This window comes from Ochotona curzoniae, unplaced genomic scaffold (genome assembly GCF_017591425.1).
Source record: "Ochotona curzoniae isolate NIBS_2020 unplaced genomic scaffold, NIBS_Ocur_1.0 contig_2210, whole genome shotgun sequence".
Lineage (NCBI taxonomy): Eukaryota > Metazoa > Chordata > Mammalia > Lagomorpha > Ochotonidae > Ochotona > Ochotona curzoniae.
In genome coordinates, this window is record NW_024465369.1 from 53,219,627 (window position 1) to 53,236,350 (window position 16,724).

General features: G+C 44.4%; 1 protein-coding gene across 1 annotated transcript in view; it reads right to left on the reverse strand.

Moving 5' to 3' along the window:
* The window catches only part of RFTN2 (raftlin family member 2), a 66,591-nt gene that overhangs the window by 15,137 nt on the left and 34,730 nt on the right, over positions 1-16,724 (reverse strand). The window contains exons 6-8 of the mRNA XM_040971936.1: positions 15,655-15,864; positions 7,489-7,610; positions 6,260-6,363 (exon numbers count right to left, since the gene is read on the reverse strand). Of these exons, the coding sequence (XP_040827870.1) occupies positions 6,260-6,363; positions 7,489-7,610; positions 15,655-15,864 (436 nt within the window). The remainder of the gene's footprint in view (positions 1-6,259; positions 6,364-7,488; positions 7,611-15,654; positions 15,865-16,724) is intronic.

Below are 16,724 nucleotides of genomic sequence, written 5' to 3' on the forward strand. Positions count from 1 at the left end.
GGGCTCAAACACTTGGGTCATCTTCTGCTGCTTTCTCAAGCCATTAGCAGGGAGCTGGATGAGAAGTAGAGCATCCGGGACCCACATGGGATGCTGGCATTATAGTAGTGGCAGTTACACCACGTGCTTTAAAAAGCTGCCTTATCAAAATGCTACTCACAAGATTACTGCTAGCTTAAATCACAATGGAATTGCTGTTTCTGCAGAATGTAAATCAGAAAAGGAAGAAGAGAACTGCATTAAAATGCATCAAACCCCAGCCTGTCCCTGCCTGGCCTGGCCCTGCCTACCACAGGAGGATGCAGGGATGCTATCAGACACTTCTGTATCTCACCATCTCTGGAGACTTCAAGTGCTTCAAAGTCCAGGCTCGGGGAGCAGGGGTCAGAGCATCACGGGAGGACAGCACGGCCCTCCTTTTCCTTATCCACATCTTATTCTTAGGGACAAGCCTGCTTATGTTCACAGCACAGTGTATCCCAGACTTTAAAAACTGCACATCCCTGCCGCTCCCCCACAACACTATGCCTGAATTAGAATTTGGGAGAAAGGAGCAATTTTACTGTTTAGAATTTATTTATTCAGAGAGGCAGGAAGACAGAGAGAGAGAGAGAGAGAGAGATTCCTTCTGGCTCACTTAGCAACTGAGGATGAGGTAGGTTGAATCCAGGAGCCAGAACTTGATCCAGGTTTCCTATTCCTATGTGAATGACAGGGTCATGACACCTGAGCCACCACATGCTGCCTTCCATGGTGCACACTCGCAGGAAGCTGGAACTGGGGCAGAGCTGGGACTCACACCCAGGCCTCTGAATCAGGAGACTGGATATCCCAATGGGAGTCTTACTGGGTAAAATGCTCACTCCTAACTTGCTGTTTTGGACCCAAGAGGGAACTTTGGCTCCTCCTTCCATTTAAATCAAAAGATTTTTTTTCCCTAAGGTCACCAGTATTATCTCCCGGCTCAGCTAGTTTGCTCTTCACCAAATTTTTCCTGAATTGTTTAATGACAATTTTACTGTGCCTTCTAGAAGAGAAAAAAGAATTAGACTCATTGGTATAATTACATAGTGATAATGATCAAGAAGATAATTTGGTGCATTTTTTAAGGCTGACAGCACTAACCCTGCGATGATGCCAGATTACAACATCATAATATTTTCCATAGCAATGTCGCCTTAAACCTTGGTGGTTTGATGTTGCTAAGGATAATGAATCAGCAACCTTAACCTAGGAACTCACTGGGAAATAGCTTTATGATGACAGGCTACATTTGAGAAATGATGGAGATGAGGGGAAAACACCTTATAGACCACTCAAGTATGGTTTAGGTATAGAGAGTAGGGAAAAGTTGAAATTGCTTAAGATAAGATTATTGTGGGCCCGGCATGATAGTGTAGTAGTAAGGGTCCTCGCCTTAAATGCCCCGAGATCCCATGTGGGCGCCGGTTCTAATCCCACCAGCCCCACTTCCCATCCAGCTCCCTGATTGTGGCCTGGGAAAGCAGTCGAGGACGGCCCAAAGCCTTGGGACCCTGCACCCGCGTGGGAGACCTAGAAGAAGTTCCTGGCTCCTGGCTTCGGATTGGCTGTTATGGTCACTTGGGGAGTGAACCATTGGACGGAAGGTCTTCCTCTCTGTCTCTTCTCCTCTCTGTATATCTGCCTTTCCAATAAAAATAAACAATAAAATATTTTTTTAAAAAAATTATTATGTATGAGACAGCACAAATAAATAAATAAGGAAGAAAATTTTTTGCTAGCAGTAGTTCTAAGTGAGATATTCAGAAACGTGGGCAACCAAAGAAAAAAATAATGGACACTAATTTTCTGGGTGTAAGCATACATCTTTATAGCACTTTATTTTTATTGTTTTTATTGTCTTATTACCCTCAGTGCTTATTTTATATACAGTGAACTAAGAATTCATATTTTCTGTATAAGTACCGCGCGCTAACCGATTGCGCCACTGGAGCTCCTGAATTCATATTTTCTGAAACATCCAATGTACAACAGGCCAAGCTATTGAATAGCTGATTTCAACTTGTTAAGGATTTTGGTTGGGCTGTGGAACTGGGCTCCTCTATTGATAGCTCCCGGTTGTTAGCCTGCTGCTCTTAGGCCCTGGATAGCCCCTTGGCAAATACTTACTACTTCTCAATCATCGTGACAATCCGCTAAAGTTGGTATTGTGGCACTTGCCAGATAAGGAAACTGAAACTTACTGAGGTCAGGTGACTTGCTCAGAATCATGCAGCTAGTAAGTGGTGAAACTATAATTTATAATTAAATGATCTGTTCGGGTTGATGCTCTGGTGTGTTGTGTCAGCTTGCATCCTATATTGGAGCACTGGTTTGAATCCAAGCTGTTCTGCTTCTTTGTTGAAGCAATTTTAAAAAAGATTTATTTTATTTATTTGAAAATAAATTTGAAAATATTTATTTATTTGCTTATTTATTGATTTGAAAGGTAGAGTTACAGAAGAAGAGATAGAGGGAGAGATGTGCAGAGAGGTGGCCACAACAGCCAGTGCTGGGTTGGACTGTAGCCAGGAACTAGGAACTTTGCTTGGGTCTCCCACGTGGATACAGGGGTCCCAGAAAGCATCTTCCTCTGCTTTCCCGGATGTATTGACAGGGAGCTGGGTTGGAAGCGCAGCAGCTGGGACTTGGATCAGCACTCATATGAGATGTCGGTGTCAACGGTGGTGGTTTTACCTACTATTCCTCAGTGCCGGCCCTGTGCTTTGCTTCTCATCCGGCTCCCTGCGAACGCTCTTGGCAGGGCAGTGGATGATGACCCAGATAATAAAGATCTGTCCAGCTCCACAGATGGCCACTTGGGTTGGACTTTGGACTCTTGGTTTTGGCCTGAACTGAAGAGCTCATCTGTGGAGCTGGACAGATCTTTATTATTCAGATTTATTTTATTTGTTTGAAGAATAGAGTCACAGAGACAGAGGGAGAAAAAGATCTTCCATCTACTGGTTCACTCCTTAAATGACCACAGTGGTTGGACCTGGGCCAGGCTGAAACCAAGAGCCTACGACTCTGGTTCTCCCACGTCAGTTGAAGGGGCCACGTATCTGGGTCATCACACACTGCCTTGCCAAGAGCGTTTGCAGGGAGCCGGATGAGAAGCAACACAACAGGCTGTGTTCTCTACCTGGAACAATATCCAGTGGTATAAGGTTGTGTTGACATTTAAGGATGACATGATTGAATGCGATTACCATCAGTGTGTATTAAAACAGTCATGACCAGCGGGTGATTTCCACAGAGGCAGCAGATAAATAGCTTTCACCAACAATTATTATCAGATAATAAGTAGGAAAGTTTGCCTTCATTCTTTATTGTCTCCATTGTGCACACATAGAAGCACTTGAGTTATGAAACGCCAAGGAGCAAAACAAATGTTAGCATTGCACAATGCCCCCTGGCAGACAGAGGAAGCGCCAACATGGGTATTGTGGTGTGCCTTGTCACATAAGTGTGATTATGGTTAAACTAAAAAAACAAAGACAGAGCAGCAGTCTCTACCTATTCATCTGCCATAATGCCAAGAGCCAATCACTCTCTAAACCGGATTTGCCAGTGGACTTCCAGAGTTCTGCTATAGTAGAAATGGGAATATAAAAACTGTGATTGGACTTGGTACAGTACCTTTTGGCTAAATCCTTGTCTTACATGTGCCAGGAACCTATGTGTGCACCTGCTCTAATCCCAGTTGCCCTATTTCCCACCCAGCTCTCTGCTTGTAGCCTGAGAAAGCAGTAGAGAATGGCCTAAGGGCTTGGCACCATATGCTTGCATGGGAGACCAGGAAGAAGCTCCTGGCTACTGGCTTCAGATTAGCTCAGCGCTGGCCATTGTAGCCATTTGAGGAGTTCACTAGTGGACAGAAGATTTTTCTCTGTGTATTTCCTTCTCTCTATGTATCTGCCTTTCAATAAAAAGTGATTATATTTTAGTGCTGCTCTTAAAATTGCCTTTTAAAAAATTATTTTATTTTATTTTAATTTAATTCAGTTTAATTGTATGGTATAGTTCCATAGTCAATTATCACAAAGAATTACATGACAACATATATGTGCTTTTCTAACTCTCCCACCTCTTGGTTCACTCTCCAACTGTCCACAAAGGGTAGGGTGACGCTGGGAGGGGCCGAGAGCAGGGACTGCAGTCCGCATCTTCCATATGTGAGGCAGGAGGAGCCCAACTGCTGCTGCCTCCAACGGGTACCTTGGCAGCAAGCTGTAGTTTGGGGCTGGAGTGGTATTTTAATCCAGGTATGCCATTGTGGGATGTGGACATTTTAGCTGCTAGGCTAAATGACAAACTTCTTAATGATACATATTTATCTTATATCCAGTTTTTCCTGTTACAAACAGTGAAAAAAAAAAAACAGTCCTTTTGCCATTTTAAATACATCCAATGGTGAACCCTCACATGGAGGACATGGAGGTGCTTTTTTGGTTGCTCTGCAATGCCTTGGTGGATACAGTACTGTGCAAGAGATGCTTGCATGGCGGTCCGGTCAAATGCCTCTGGCTCGGCATCCAGCCCAGTGTGCTTCCTGTTTGATGTAATACCCAGGCATTCACATCACTAAGAAATATTTAGACTCTGTAGCAGAAGGTCTGAGTGAATGCAAGGGAATGATGAATGCATTTTGGGGGAGGGGGTAGGTAGAAAAAGCAACAGGAAAGTTTCAGAAAGCAATGCTTTTTTTTTTTTTGGAAAACCTAAGACTTTTGAAGTATTTATTTATTTGAAAGGCAGACTGTCACAAAGAGAGAATCTTTTATTGCTGATTCACTCCCTAAAAACCCACAGTAGCCAGGACAGGGCTAGGCCAAAGCCAGAAGCGTGGAATTCCATCGATGTCTCCTACACGGCAGGTGGGTGCCCAAGCAGTTGGGCCATCACCTGCTACTCTCCTAGATGCATTAACAGGGAAAGGGGTCTGACATGGGGCAGCTGGGACTCGAACTGGTACTCTGATAGGGAATGCCAGTGTTGAAGGCAGCAGTTTGTGCTGCGGCGCTACAACCCGTCCGTGGGAAGGTCTAATTGTAATGGGCCAAATGACACCCCCAAATAGGCACCCGAGAGAGTCACCAAAAGGAGGCAAGGGGGTCAAATAGCCACGTGGTTCCTAGGAAGGCTGCGGGATGGGCCGATGGCCCAGCACATCTCAGGAGGGTGTCGGAAGGTAAGGGAGAGGAATTCCTTTCTTCTTCACCACCATCTGCAAGCTTTCCAGATGTTGGCATATCATAGGACCTTCTGGAAATAGAGACATTTTTAAAGCTTCTGGCTCTGTCTGGGATGGGCCTCACGGTGGTTTAACTCTTGAGAATTCCTGTTCTACTGTGATCTGACAGTTGTATCACACATCAGAGACAGCTGGTAAGTAACACTTCAAGGAGCTGTCACTCCGTCTGAGAATAGTTCCTGCGGATTCCTGAGAAGAAGGCAGATGCACTGCTCCGTCTGCTTGTATCTGCTTCTTCTTTCAGCTCGAGTATTTATTTCACTGTGTCCCCACTTTGGAGAAGGCGTGGTTTCATCATAAAGCCACGTCAGTGAAATGCTTCTAAAGCTTGTAGGGACTCTGGATTGGATTGAACTGGCAAATCAGAAAGACCGGAGTAGAAGGGTGGGTGAGACTAAGGAAGGAAAGGTTGGCCCTGTCACTCCTGACAGTCACCCGGAACACCCAACCATGGTTAATCTGGCACTCGCTACTTGCTGGTCCTAACACGACAATCCTGGCCGTCACTCATTTTCTAGGTGTCATTCAGGTCAGAGAAAGGATGAAGGACAGCAAGGCAGTTGGTACAAACAGAAGACTTTCCAGGGAAGTTACTAAAAAACGGAAGAGGCCAAGGTAGTGCTTGAGAAATAACCAGTTTTTTGGGTGTTTATGTGAGTGGAAGTGGAAGCCAACCAGGCTGTGCTCCGTGGGAAGACCAGTCAGCACACGCGAGGGGAGTAGAGGCAGAACTGCTCTCCTTCCTGCCTGCTCTGGGCCCCCACTGCAGCACCCAACTGGGGTCCAGGACCCAAAGCTTGTACATCCTTGACACAAAGGGGCTGTGTTTATTCATCTACAACATCCACAAAATCAGCTTGGAAATTTTTGTGACATGTCATTTTACAGGCATTTAAACACTGGTTTTAACTGCATTTTCTCACAAATTCACTCATAGCTTAGTCTCAAATGCAGCTATAAAGGACATTTTTTTTGCATTACCTGTCATGTCTCAGTATTGGTGTAGGCAACACGCTTGTCAGAAGCCATCCAAATTCAGCCAGCGTGTGCAACAGAGGGCCATAATCCGTTTTGATTTCACAGCCCTGCATGAATAAACACAGTCTCATAGTACTCATAGTCCAATGGCAAAGACAACCAACTCTGCAAGTAATTCCAGTCCAGGGTGACAGGTGCGGGCTGAGGGGAGTCCCCATGCTGTCATAGATATTTTTTTTGCTGGCAGCCTCCCAGGGCTTACTCCCTTGTAACCACAGAGCCCAGTGAGAAATGCTGGTAGGGTGGAGAGAGGCTTGGGCCTTCCCTTGGTTCTGTTGGGGCTCAAACTCTGATATAGGGAGGGCTGGGAATCTGTATTTTTGGAAGGAAAAAAAAAAAAAGCTTCCTAGGGGATTTGGACCCCAACAGTTTATAGGGTATACCTGCAGAAACACTGGTGTAGGGCTTCAGCAGTGAAGACTGGGGTGGTGAGGGTGTGAGAAGTGTGAATGTGAGGTCCTTTTGCTGCTTTCTGCATACTCAAGTGGAGTTGATTGTTCTCTTGAGTTTTACTTCTTTCCCACCTGCTCCCTCCCACCACCTCAATGGAATTTCTTGGATCTTGGCAAATGTGGTATGTCTCTGTAACCTCTGTAGGGCCAGAAAGGCCAAAGTGTCCCCAAAGAGGCAGTGAGGGCCTCAGCCACCACAGAGCACAGCTGTGTGCGGTGTGCACAGCATTGACAATGTCATCTCGGATGAGGAAGACACTTTGTGTCTGCACACGTGGCCTGGCCAGAGACAGACACCTTTTGGATAGTGTGGCCCCTCGAAGTCATTTCCTAAAGCTTAAAAAAAAAGTCAGTTTCACTGGTTATCTGGAGGTAAAACTGTAGTTGATTGATTTTTTTCACTTCCATTTATTTGTTCTGGTATAGTGAGCCAAGAATCCAAGTGCCAGGGATTTCTGTTTAGGGTGAGAATGTCACATTTTTGGAGAGTTGACTTCTGTTTATGTCTAGATAACTACTGTGCTATCTAATGACAAAGTTTCACATTGCATCAAGCACATGGTATCTTTTCACAAATCCACAAGAAGCTTGTGCATGTATTTGTGATGAAATTACAGCTCTTAACAGACGTGTATTTAAGGAGATTGCCTGTACCAGTGGAGAGCTTTTGGCATGTGAAACTAACTATGAACTTCAAAAGGTCAGAAGACAGCAACTCACTTCAATGACAGTCCACTGTTCCACCACAATGGCATCATTTCCTTTCCTGTTAGAACCTGGAACTCCAGAACCTTCTTCTTCATAGATAAAAAATCCTTCCAGAGACTTAGACAAGTGGTCCCCTATGAGAAAAGGATACTATGAGCAGAGTTGTAATACTATGTGTCTCTGAAGATTATCCAAATCCTCAATAGTTCTGATAAGAAGTATAAGGGAAAACTAACTACCAATTATAAAACATTTGTTGGGGCCTGGCACGGTAATCTAATGGCTTAAGTCCTTGCCTTGCATGCACTGGGATCCCATATGGGTGCCGGTTTTCATCCTGGCAGCCCCACTTCCCTTTCAGCTCTCTGTTTGTGGCCTGGGAAGCAGTCAAGAATGGCCCAATGCCTTGTGACCCTGCACCCATGTGGGAGACCCAGAAGAGGCTCCTGGCTCCTGGCTTTGGATCGGCTTAGCTCCAGCCACTGAGATAGCTTGGGGAATCAATCAGAAGACTCTTCATTGCTCTTCAATGCTCTGCCTCTCTTCCTTTAGCTGACTTTCAAATAAAAAATAAAATTAATCTTGAAAAAAACATTTGTTGGTGGGCTGGCATGGTGGCTTAGCATGCTAATCCTCTCCCTGAAGCACAGGTATCCCCAAATTGGGACCAGTTTGAGTTCTGGTTGTTATCACTCATGATCCAGCTGTTTGCTTAGAACCTGGGAAAGCAGCAGAGGCTGATCCAAGACTTTGGGCCCCTGTACACATGTGGGAAACTAAGAAGTTCCTGGCTCCTGGCTTCAGATTGGCCCAGCTCTAATTGTTGTGGCCATTTGGGGAGTGAACTAGTGGATGGAAGATCTCTCTCATATTCTTTCTCTCTTTCTCTCTGTAGCTCTGACTTTCAAGAAAAATACATATTCTAAAAAATTCTGATGTAGTTGTTGGAATTGGTGATAAGGTAGCACCTGCAACACCAGCTCCCAGTGTGGGCTCCAGCTTGAGTCCCAGCGTCTCCACTTCTAGTTCTGCTCCCTGCTAACACAGCTGTGAAAGGCAGTGGAAGATAGCTGGACTATTAGAGTGAACTGGATGAAGCTCCTGGCGTTCGCCTAGCTTAGCCTCTTGCTCAATCTCTAATCTTGCCTTTCAGATAAATAAATTGATTTTTAAAAATGTGTTTTAGCTGAATCAATAACATTGTTCCTCTTTTTTTTGAGGTTTTATTTTCCCTCTAAAACTTAAGACAGTTCTATACTTCTGGCGTTAAAAATCAAGCCATCATTATCAAAACACAAAATCAAAAACAAGACTGAATAAAGAAATACTTTGCAAAAAATTAGAAAATCCACCTAAGAGACATCTAGAAATGATTTTCACCTTGACATCAGATTATGTTTTCTGATCCATATGTTGCATGCATATTAATTACACCACTAATAGAAACATCAAAAATGTTAACCCTGGAAATCAGAGATGTGATAGTATAACTAACGGAAGAGCTTCAAAAAACATAAACATGGAACAGTTAATTGTTTCAATGATGCAGAAAAAAAAAAGCACCTCCTCACCCCAAATAAAAACATAAACAGTGACAGGAAGACCCTAAACAGAAGTCATTGTCAAAAGAATTCCTGTGGGGAAGGAAGTTTTAAGCCTGGGCCTCTTTGGCTTTTTCTTGAATAGCTGACAATAACCAGCTGGCCTAAACCAGACCCATTCTATGAAATTTCTTTTGTATTTTGCAATAGCAGACAGCTTTTCCCATGGTTATGTGCTGGTTAAACATGTTGATTTTTATGCAGGACAATGTCACATTAGATTTTCCATGGTGAAGAGTTCCCTAAATAATAGAGGCCTACTGACTTTTTGCAGGATCTTTAATGCTTAAAAGTAAAAAAAAAAAAAGATAAAAATTTTCGGCTTGAGTTTTTGGTAACAGGCTATGTATGTACTTTTAGAGAGAATGCTTGCTTTCAGCATTACTTACATTGTTCAGACTAGTTCCCAAGGATCCAGTAAAGCTCAGTTTACTAGTTTACTAGTTGGTACTGATTTTCTAGTTCTTGTGCATGTTCTGCTTCCTTTAAGTTTGTTGAGTGACTGTCACACTGAAGTGACTAATGGAATCAAGTCTATCTCTGTAAGTTAGTGCCTCACTAAGCCATATAGTAAACTGTATATGCCTCAATTTTTTTTTATAGAATGAGAGTATGAGCTTTTTTGGAAATAATTATGCACTATGGTAATTATGAAATTAATTATAAACTGCCTTTTATTTACTTTGGAATTATATAATGTGAAAACTATGGAATTTTGGACTGCTCTGTGTCTCCATTTTTGCTTTTTTTTTTTAAAAAAAGATTTATTTTTATTATTTTTTTTATTGGAAAGGTGGATATACAGAGAGGAGAGACAGAGAGGAAGATCTTCCGTCCCATGATTCACTCCCCAAGTGAGCACAACGGCCGATACCACGCCGATCCAAAGCCAGGAGCCTCTTCTTGGTCTCCCACGCGGGTACAGGGTCCCAAAGCTTTGGGCCGTCCTCGACTGCTCTCCCGGGCCACAGGCATGGAGCTGGATGGGAAGCAGGGCTGCCAGGATAGAACTGGCGCCCATATGGGATCCCGGGCGTGCAAGGCGAGGACCTTAACCACTTGCGCCACCACGCCAGGCCCTGCATTTTTGCTTTTAATGTTGAGACAGGATAGTACATTCTGATTTAAAAGAATGAAAGTGATAGACACATATGGCACAGTACTATATATGAATAAAAAAGATTCAGCACTACGCAGTGACACAGATAGACTTCAGAGATGGCATTTTGAACAAAAGAAATACATGACAAAACAGTATACTCTGTGCAGCATCTCCTCTGTGGCTATCACACATCTGTGCTGATGGATCCCGGATGAAGGCTGGCTTCAGGATGGAGGAGACTGATGGGGAAAGATTGTGAGGGATCTTCTGGGATGCAGAAAATGATTTCTACTTGGAATGTTCATGTACCTTCAGCTGTGCAAGCGAGGGGAATGGGACTCCAAAAGTCATGGAAAAGAAAATAGAAAGACAACGTGGGGGGCCAAAACTGTGATATTGGGAAGTAAGCCTCTGCCTGGAGTGCCAGCATCCCATAAAGGAGTTGATTTGTATCCTGCCTGCTCCACTTCTAATCTAGCTCTCTACTAATATTCCTGGGAAGACAGCAGAAGCTGGCCCAAGCACTGGGGCCCTGCACTCATGTGGGAGACCCGGATAAAGCTCCTGACATTTTGTCTTTTGGCTTTGGACCAGCCCAGCAAAGCTGTTGTGGATTTCTGGGGAGTGATCCAGCAAATGAAAGATCTCTTCCGCTCTCTTTGTCTGCTCTGCTCTCTCTATAACTTTCTTTTCCATGAACAATTTGAAGTCATTATTTAGAATTTCAACACACTTTACTGAATAGTAAGCTATAGTTCAACTGCGAAAGCAAAGTTCTTTTTCCTTCTAGAGTTCTGAGGGCCCATAACAAGTACCAGAGCAAGGAAATCAGCTGCTTCCACAAGAGGGAGTTCTTAGGTCTGTCCCCATCACCAGTGGTTGTTAGGGAGGCCGTTAGGGAAGGCCTCACAAGGAAGGGAGTCTCAGATGTGTTTAGTGTGTTACATCTTGTCCAGACACATGACTTAATTTTAGCTGACATTTAGCTCTTTTGGTTCCCTACGTCACTTTGGCATTGAGCTGCCCAGAGGCAGGGCCAGGGCCACCTCAGAAACAGACACAGGCCCACATGGCTAACGCCGCCTCTGTACTGTTGTCAGGTATAATCTGTCTGCCAGAGGAACCTTAGCCTGTGTGCTTCACGTGCCTCGACCACCATCTCTCCAGAGATCCTGCCAACAGCCCCTTCCAGCCTCTCCATGTTCACCCTGGCTCTCTGTAATCCAAAATGAAGCCAGAAACATGTTTTTTAAAAAGGCTAATCAGATAAGGCCCAATGCAACAGCCTTATGGATAACATGCCCTTGCATGTGCTGGGATTCCATTTGCATGCTGGTTTGTATCCTGGCTGTTCCACTTCAGAACCAGCTCCTTGCTTGTGGCCTAGGAAAGCAGTAAAGGACGGCCCAAAGCCTTAGGACCTTGTACCTGCATGGAAGATGTGCAAGAAGCTCCTGGCTCCTGGTTTCAGATTGGCGCAGCACCAGCCATTGGGGTCATTTGGGGAGTGAACCAGCAGATGGAAGATCTTTCTCTACTGTCTCTCCTTCTCTTTGTAAATCTGCCTTTCCAATAAAAATAATTAAATCTTTAAAATTGCAAATAATATCATGACTCCCTCTTTACATTTTCTTTTCTTTTAGATATAATTTATTTGAAAGGCAAAGTTGAGATTGAGAGAGAGCTTCTATCCACTGGTTCACTCCCCAAACTTCTCAGGCTGGGCCAGGCTGAAGCCAGGAGCCAAGAGCTTCTTTTGGATTCCCATGTGGTTGCAGGGACCAATGTAATTGGCTCATCCTCTGCTGCTTTCTCAGTTGCATTAATAAGAAATTGGATAGGAAACAGAGCAGCCAGGACTTGAATTGGCACCCATATGGGATGCCAGTATCAGCATTGCTGGCAGCAGCTTAACTTGCTATGCCACAGTGCTGGCCCACCTTCTTTCTATTTGCAGTGGATGAATTTGAATCAAGTTCCTGGCAGGATGGTTAAGAGCACGTGCTCCGTCTAGGTGTGCCCACTATTTTCCAGTTGTACGACCATGGAAACATTGTTTACATCTGTGTGTCTCTGTTTCCTCACGTGTAAAAACAGAACAATCACACCTGTTTCTGGGTTGCTGGGTGAAGGGGGCCTGAAGTGAGTGAATGTGAAGTGTCTGGCATGATGCTCTCACGTGGTAAGCATGAAACACACCTGGAGGCTCTTGTTGCCTTGGTGACAGCATGGGACTCGTCATGGACCAGCTGCGGCTGGCCTTTTCCTCCTTGTCCCCTACCTGGATCCAGCGACACAGATGCTTTCCTGACGTAGGCTCTGTGCACACTTAAGGGTGTTTCCTCTGTAAGTGTCTACCTCTGGCTGTCACCTGCCTTGCTCCATTCCAGCATCCTGGGGTCAGTATGATTACTACCTTCCTAGAGGAGACTTTGTGACTGCCCCTTCCAATGGGGTCTTTCTTTGTTCTCTCATCTCAGAATGCTCTTGGGTAATGGCCCACTATCTCTGTCAGTATTGCAACTGGATATATGTTCTGACATCTTTCCTACCTAGCTGCCTGCTGCTGGCTGGCTGGTTCTCTGAGAGTGGGAAACGGGACTATTTGGTCCTTATTGAGACTCAGTGCCTGGCATAGGGCCTGGTGAGTGCATAAGAGATCTCAAAAAATTCATGGGAAAATGAAATTACCATGTCCATTTTGGTGCAAATAATGTTGAAAGCCATGCATAGTTTTCTCACCCTGCATTTCTGAAGACCTCTCTCATGCATGTGAAATGAATAACTACACAAGTGAAGGTTAACTGTACCCCACTCCTTATTGTGATACTTTTCCACCAACCCCAAATGAATATTTTTATATAAAGGGGAAGACACTGAAAGATTGAAGACTAAACAGAATTCATAAGAGTTCCAAATGTTGTGGTGTTTAGGGTGGGCTACCAGAGTGTGGGAACCTCAAGAATGCACGTGTGTGTATTCCCATGTCCCAGGGGGCTTTTCAACGCAGAAAAAGCTGAGTGTGAAAGGTCATTGAGAAGGAATATCACAGATTTTATATCATGACCCTGCCAAAGTTGAACAACACAACATAATCTTTTTCTCCTTTCTGTTTGCAGAGGAAGGTGTGTCTTCACTGGTGTTTGGAGGGGGACTTGTTTAAATTTCTGAGCAATGTCTGGCTTTGAATTTGCTCTCCTCATAATGGGCTAACTTCTGACAATGTTTTCGAAGAGAACAGACAAAAGGCAGAACAAACTATGCATTGTTTCTGCACGGACTTTAGATGTCAGGCATCAAACATCCCAAAACAAAATGACCAATTCAACCCTGCTCCCCCTTGGCTTTTTCTCACAGTGACACAGACACCGGTCACAATTTCCCCTTTGCAGCTTCCCAACGGTACTCCCCGGGAAAGCCCCAAATGACACACCCCATTGCAGACCCCACAGGCTGAGGTGGCTCGTTAGGGGCTTGGCACAGCCAGCACTGTAAAACGTCTAATGAGCCGTTCCAGTGCTTGGGGGTGGGGGAGTCTCCCTGGGGTTTTCTAAATAGCTCTGAGGCTTTGAGAACAAAAGGCCCACGGAGTGCGAGGCTGGCCGTGCTGGTGCTAATTCTGTTTTCAACAGGCAAGGCCTAAAGCAGGGATGCCCGAGAAAGGCTGTGAGAAGAGTGTTTTTCCCTTTCTCCTTAAGCGGCTGGTCAAAAGCCAAAATCTGAAATAGCTCCAACTTAGATTCTGGATGATAAAGAGCCATTATTACAAATGATTACATCCTCCATTGTCACTAAATAAAAAAGGCCGGAGGGAGATGGAAGACAAAGAGAAGACAGAAATCCAGAGCAGGAGCAGCATTCCTTTCTGAGTCAGGCTATTTCCCCATACAATTTATAGAGTCAGTACAGTTTGACTCTATACCTAGCAGGGATTAGCCAGACATGGGCCTCAGGGTTGGGCTGTTATAGTACATCTTATTTGGAAATTTCCACTAGTAGATCATGCAGGCCTTTGTCTATTCCTGAGGATTGCAATCCAACAGCAAATATTATGTTATCATTTTAAATGCATACTCTCCTTGCTGTCAAGCCACAAGCACCCGGGGATGGAGGGCAGTCACTTGATGATGCCTTAGAGACCCATGTGGGGAAGAATGTTCTGAGGGTGCTACTTAAGTGGTTTTGATAGTTCTGAAAAGTTGTAGGTTTCATTGCTCCAGGGTTGAGAAAATCTTTCTAAGGCCTACTGATTGACAAAGTCCACCTTAGTGCATCCACATATCCAGACATTTGCTGCCAAAGGGTGGCCAGGAAAGTTCTCCAACTTGTTTTGCTTTCCATCCTCTGAAGAGGCAGCTGACATCCTCTGCTGGCCTAGATGAGCTGGCTGTCATTGTCCCCCATGTGCTTAGGCATGCTATATCCATTGCACAGGCATCAGCAACTGAGAGGCTCCAGTCATGATACTTGCAAGTCTAGGCTGGATCACATATCTTGTGATTTTCCCTGTGACTGCAGTTTGAGTCCAGAAGTCTAGCTGCGGCCCCCAAGAAACTGCCTGAGGTGACCCCAGACTTGACTCCTGTATGTGCCGGCTAGTCAGGGGTTGGTTTACTCTGTTACCCACATCAGCCAACACACATACTGGTGAATCCAGTTGTCTGGATCAGTTGTCAGTTCCATCCCCGGCCCTATCTTTGATGCAAACCAATGGGTGCTATGGCCTAACCCAACTCAGCCTGCCACAAACCCTTATGCATACCAGCAGGAATTACAGCCTAGTTAGTGCGACCCCCAATAACCCTCACCAGGCCTACCACCAGCTCCAGTTCCTGTGTGTAGGCATATATAGCAGTCAAGCCCAGCCTGTCCCACGTCCTATCTGGCTCGCGTACACACCCACAGGTTCTGTGGCTTAGCTCAGTCCAACACACCCCCAGACCTAGCAGAGGTTTATGATGATGTATACTGTAGCCTGGCCTGGCCTGAGCTGCTCCCAGCCTCGTCTCTTGTGCTCACCAGCGGGAGCTGTGGTATAGTTAACACAAATTTGGCATTAATCAGACCCCAAATTCCCATCAGCTATTGGTTGCTTTTCTTGCAGCAGTGTAAGACTGACTCAGGTGAAGGCAAGCTAGGCAATTACCTACAGCTGGGGTGCATGGTTATATTTTAAAATCAACGCTAAATGTATTTCCTTAAAAATAATAGCTCTTTCAGTATTTGAGAGCCAAAAACATTCTTATCAACCTTGACATAAGTTATCAAATTCTTTAGATAATATATACCATGACTTGTGACAGTTGCTGAAGGACTGTACCATTGTAATAACATAAGGGGAAACGGTCGGGAGGGAAGGGAAATGGACAGGTGGAAGGGAAATTTTCCTGAGCCTATGGAACTATATCCTCAAAAATAAAAATTAAAACACACACACACACACATACACCACGAATATATATGCCATGAGTTTACCTTTAGATGCTTCCCAGCAAACAAACGAATCAATTAAAGACAAGCCTTGCTTGTAGTAAAAGGTAGTTAATTCCAGCCAGTCAGCATCAAGTGTACTGATGACAGCTCCTTTTCTTGTTACTTTCATTGACAGGATGCCTTCCTGGTAGGTCCAGCTGGTCGAATCATCATCAAAAGCATTGAAGGCTATATACAACCTGTTATCTGAAGGCAGGTGTTCAGAAAGAGGAATAATTATAATTTTAGTGTTCAAAAATGATTAAAGTTTACCGATTAATAGTGAGATATTCAAAGAAACAAATATAAATATTAATAAAAGCATTCACCGCTTATTTAACCACATATTAGCATTATATTATATTTAAGTCAGATTAGTCTTTCAAAGACATGAGAAATGAATGGAGTGATGGCTCCTGTCTATATAGCATTTCCTAATTCCATATTCCAGAAATAACTGCTCTATTTGGTATTTATCATTTCTATGTAAGCTTTCATTCTTAGAATACACATCATATATCTGAAAAGGATATGTAATATTTTATGGTTTAAAAAGCTTTATTTGGGGGTAGGTGTCAGACTTACTGATAAAGATACCAGTTAGATGCTTGTTTGCTAAATTGAAGTTCCTGGGTCAAGTACCCAGCTCCAGCTCTTGACTTCAACTTCTTTAGGGTAATGAGATGATCCTGGGAAGCCGTGGTGATGGTTCACGTGACTGAGTCCTTGCTGCCCATGTGGGAGATGTGAAGTGAATTCCCAGCTGCTATGGGTGTGTGGGCAATTAACCAGCGGGTAGGAATCCCCTTCTTTTCTCTCCCTCTCTCACTTTCTCTCTTCCTTTCTTTCTTCCTTGATTTGCTTTTTTATTTGAAAGGCAGAATTACAGAGACCGAAAGAATAAGAGAGAAAGAGAGAGAGAGATTGATTTTATGTGCTGGTTCAGTCCTCAAACGGCTGAACAGCCAGGCTGGGCCAGGTTGAAGCCAGGAGCCAGGAGCTCCATCCTGGTTTCCCACATGGGTGGCAGGGGAGCAGGCACTTGACCTGTCCTCTGTTACCTTCCTAGATGC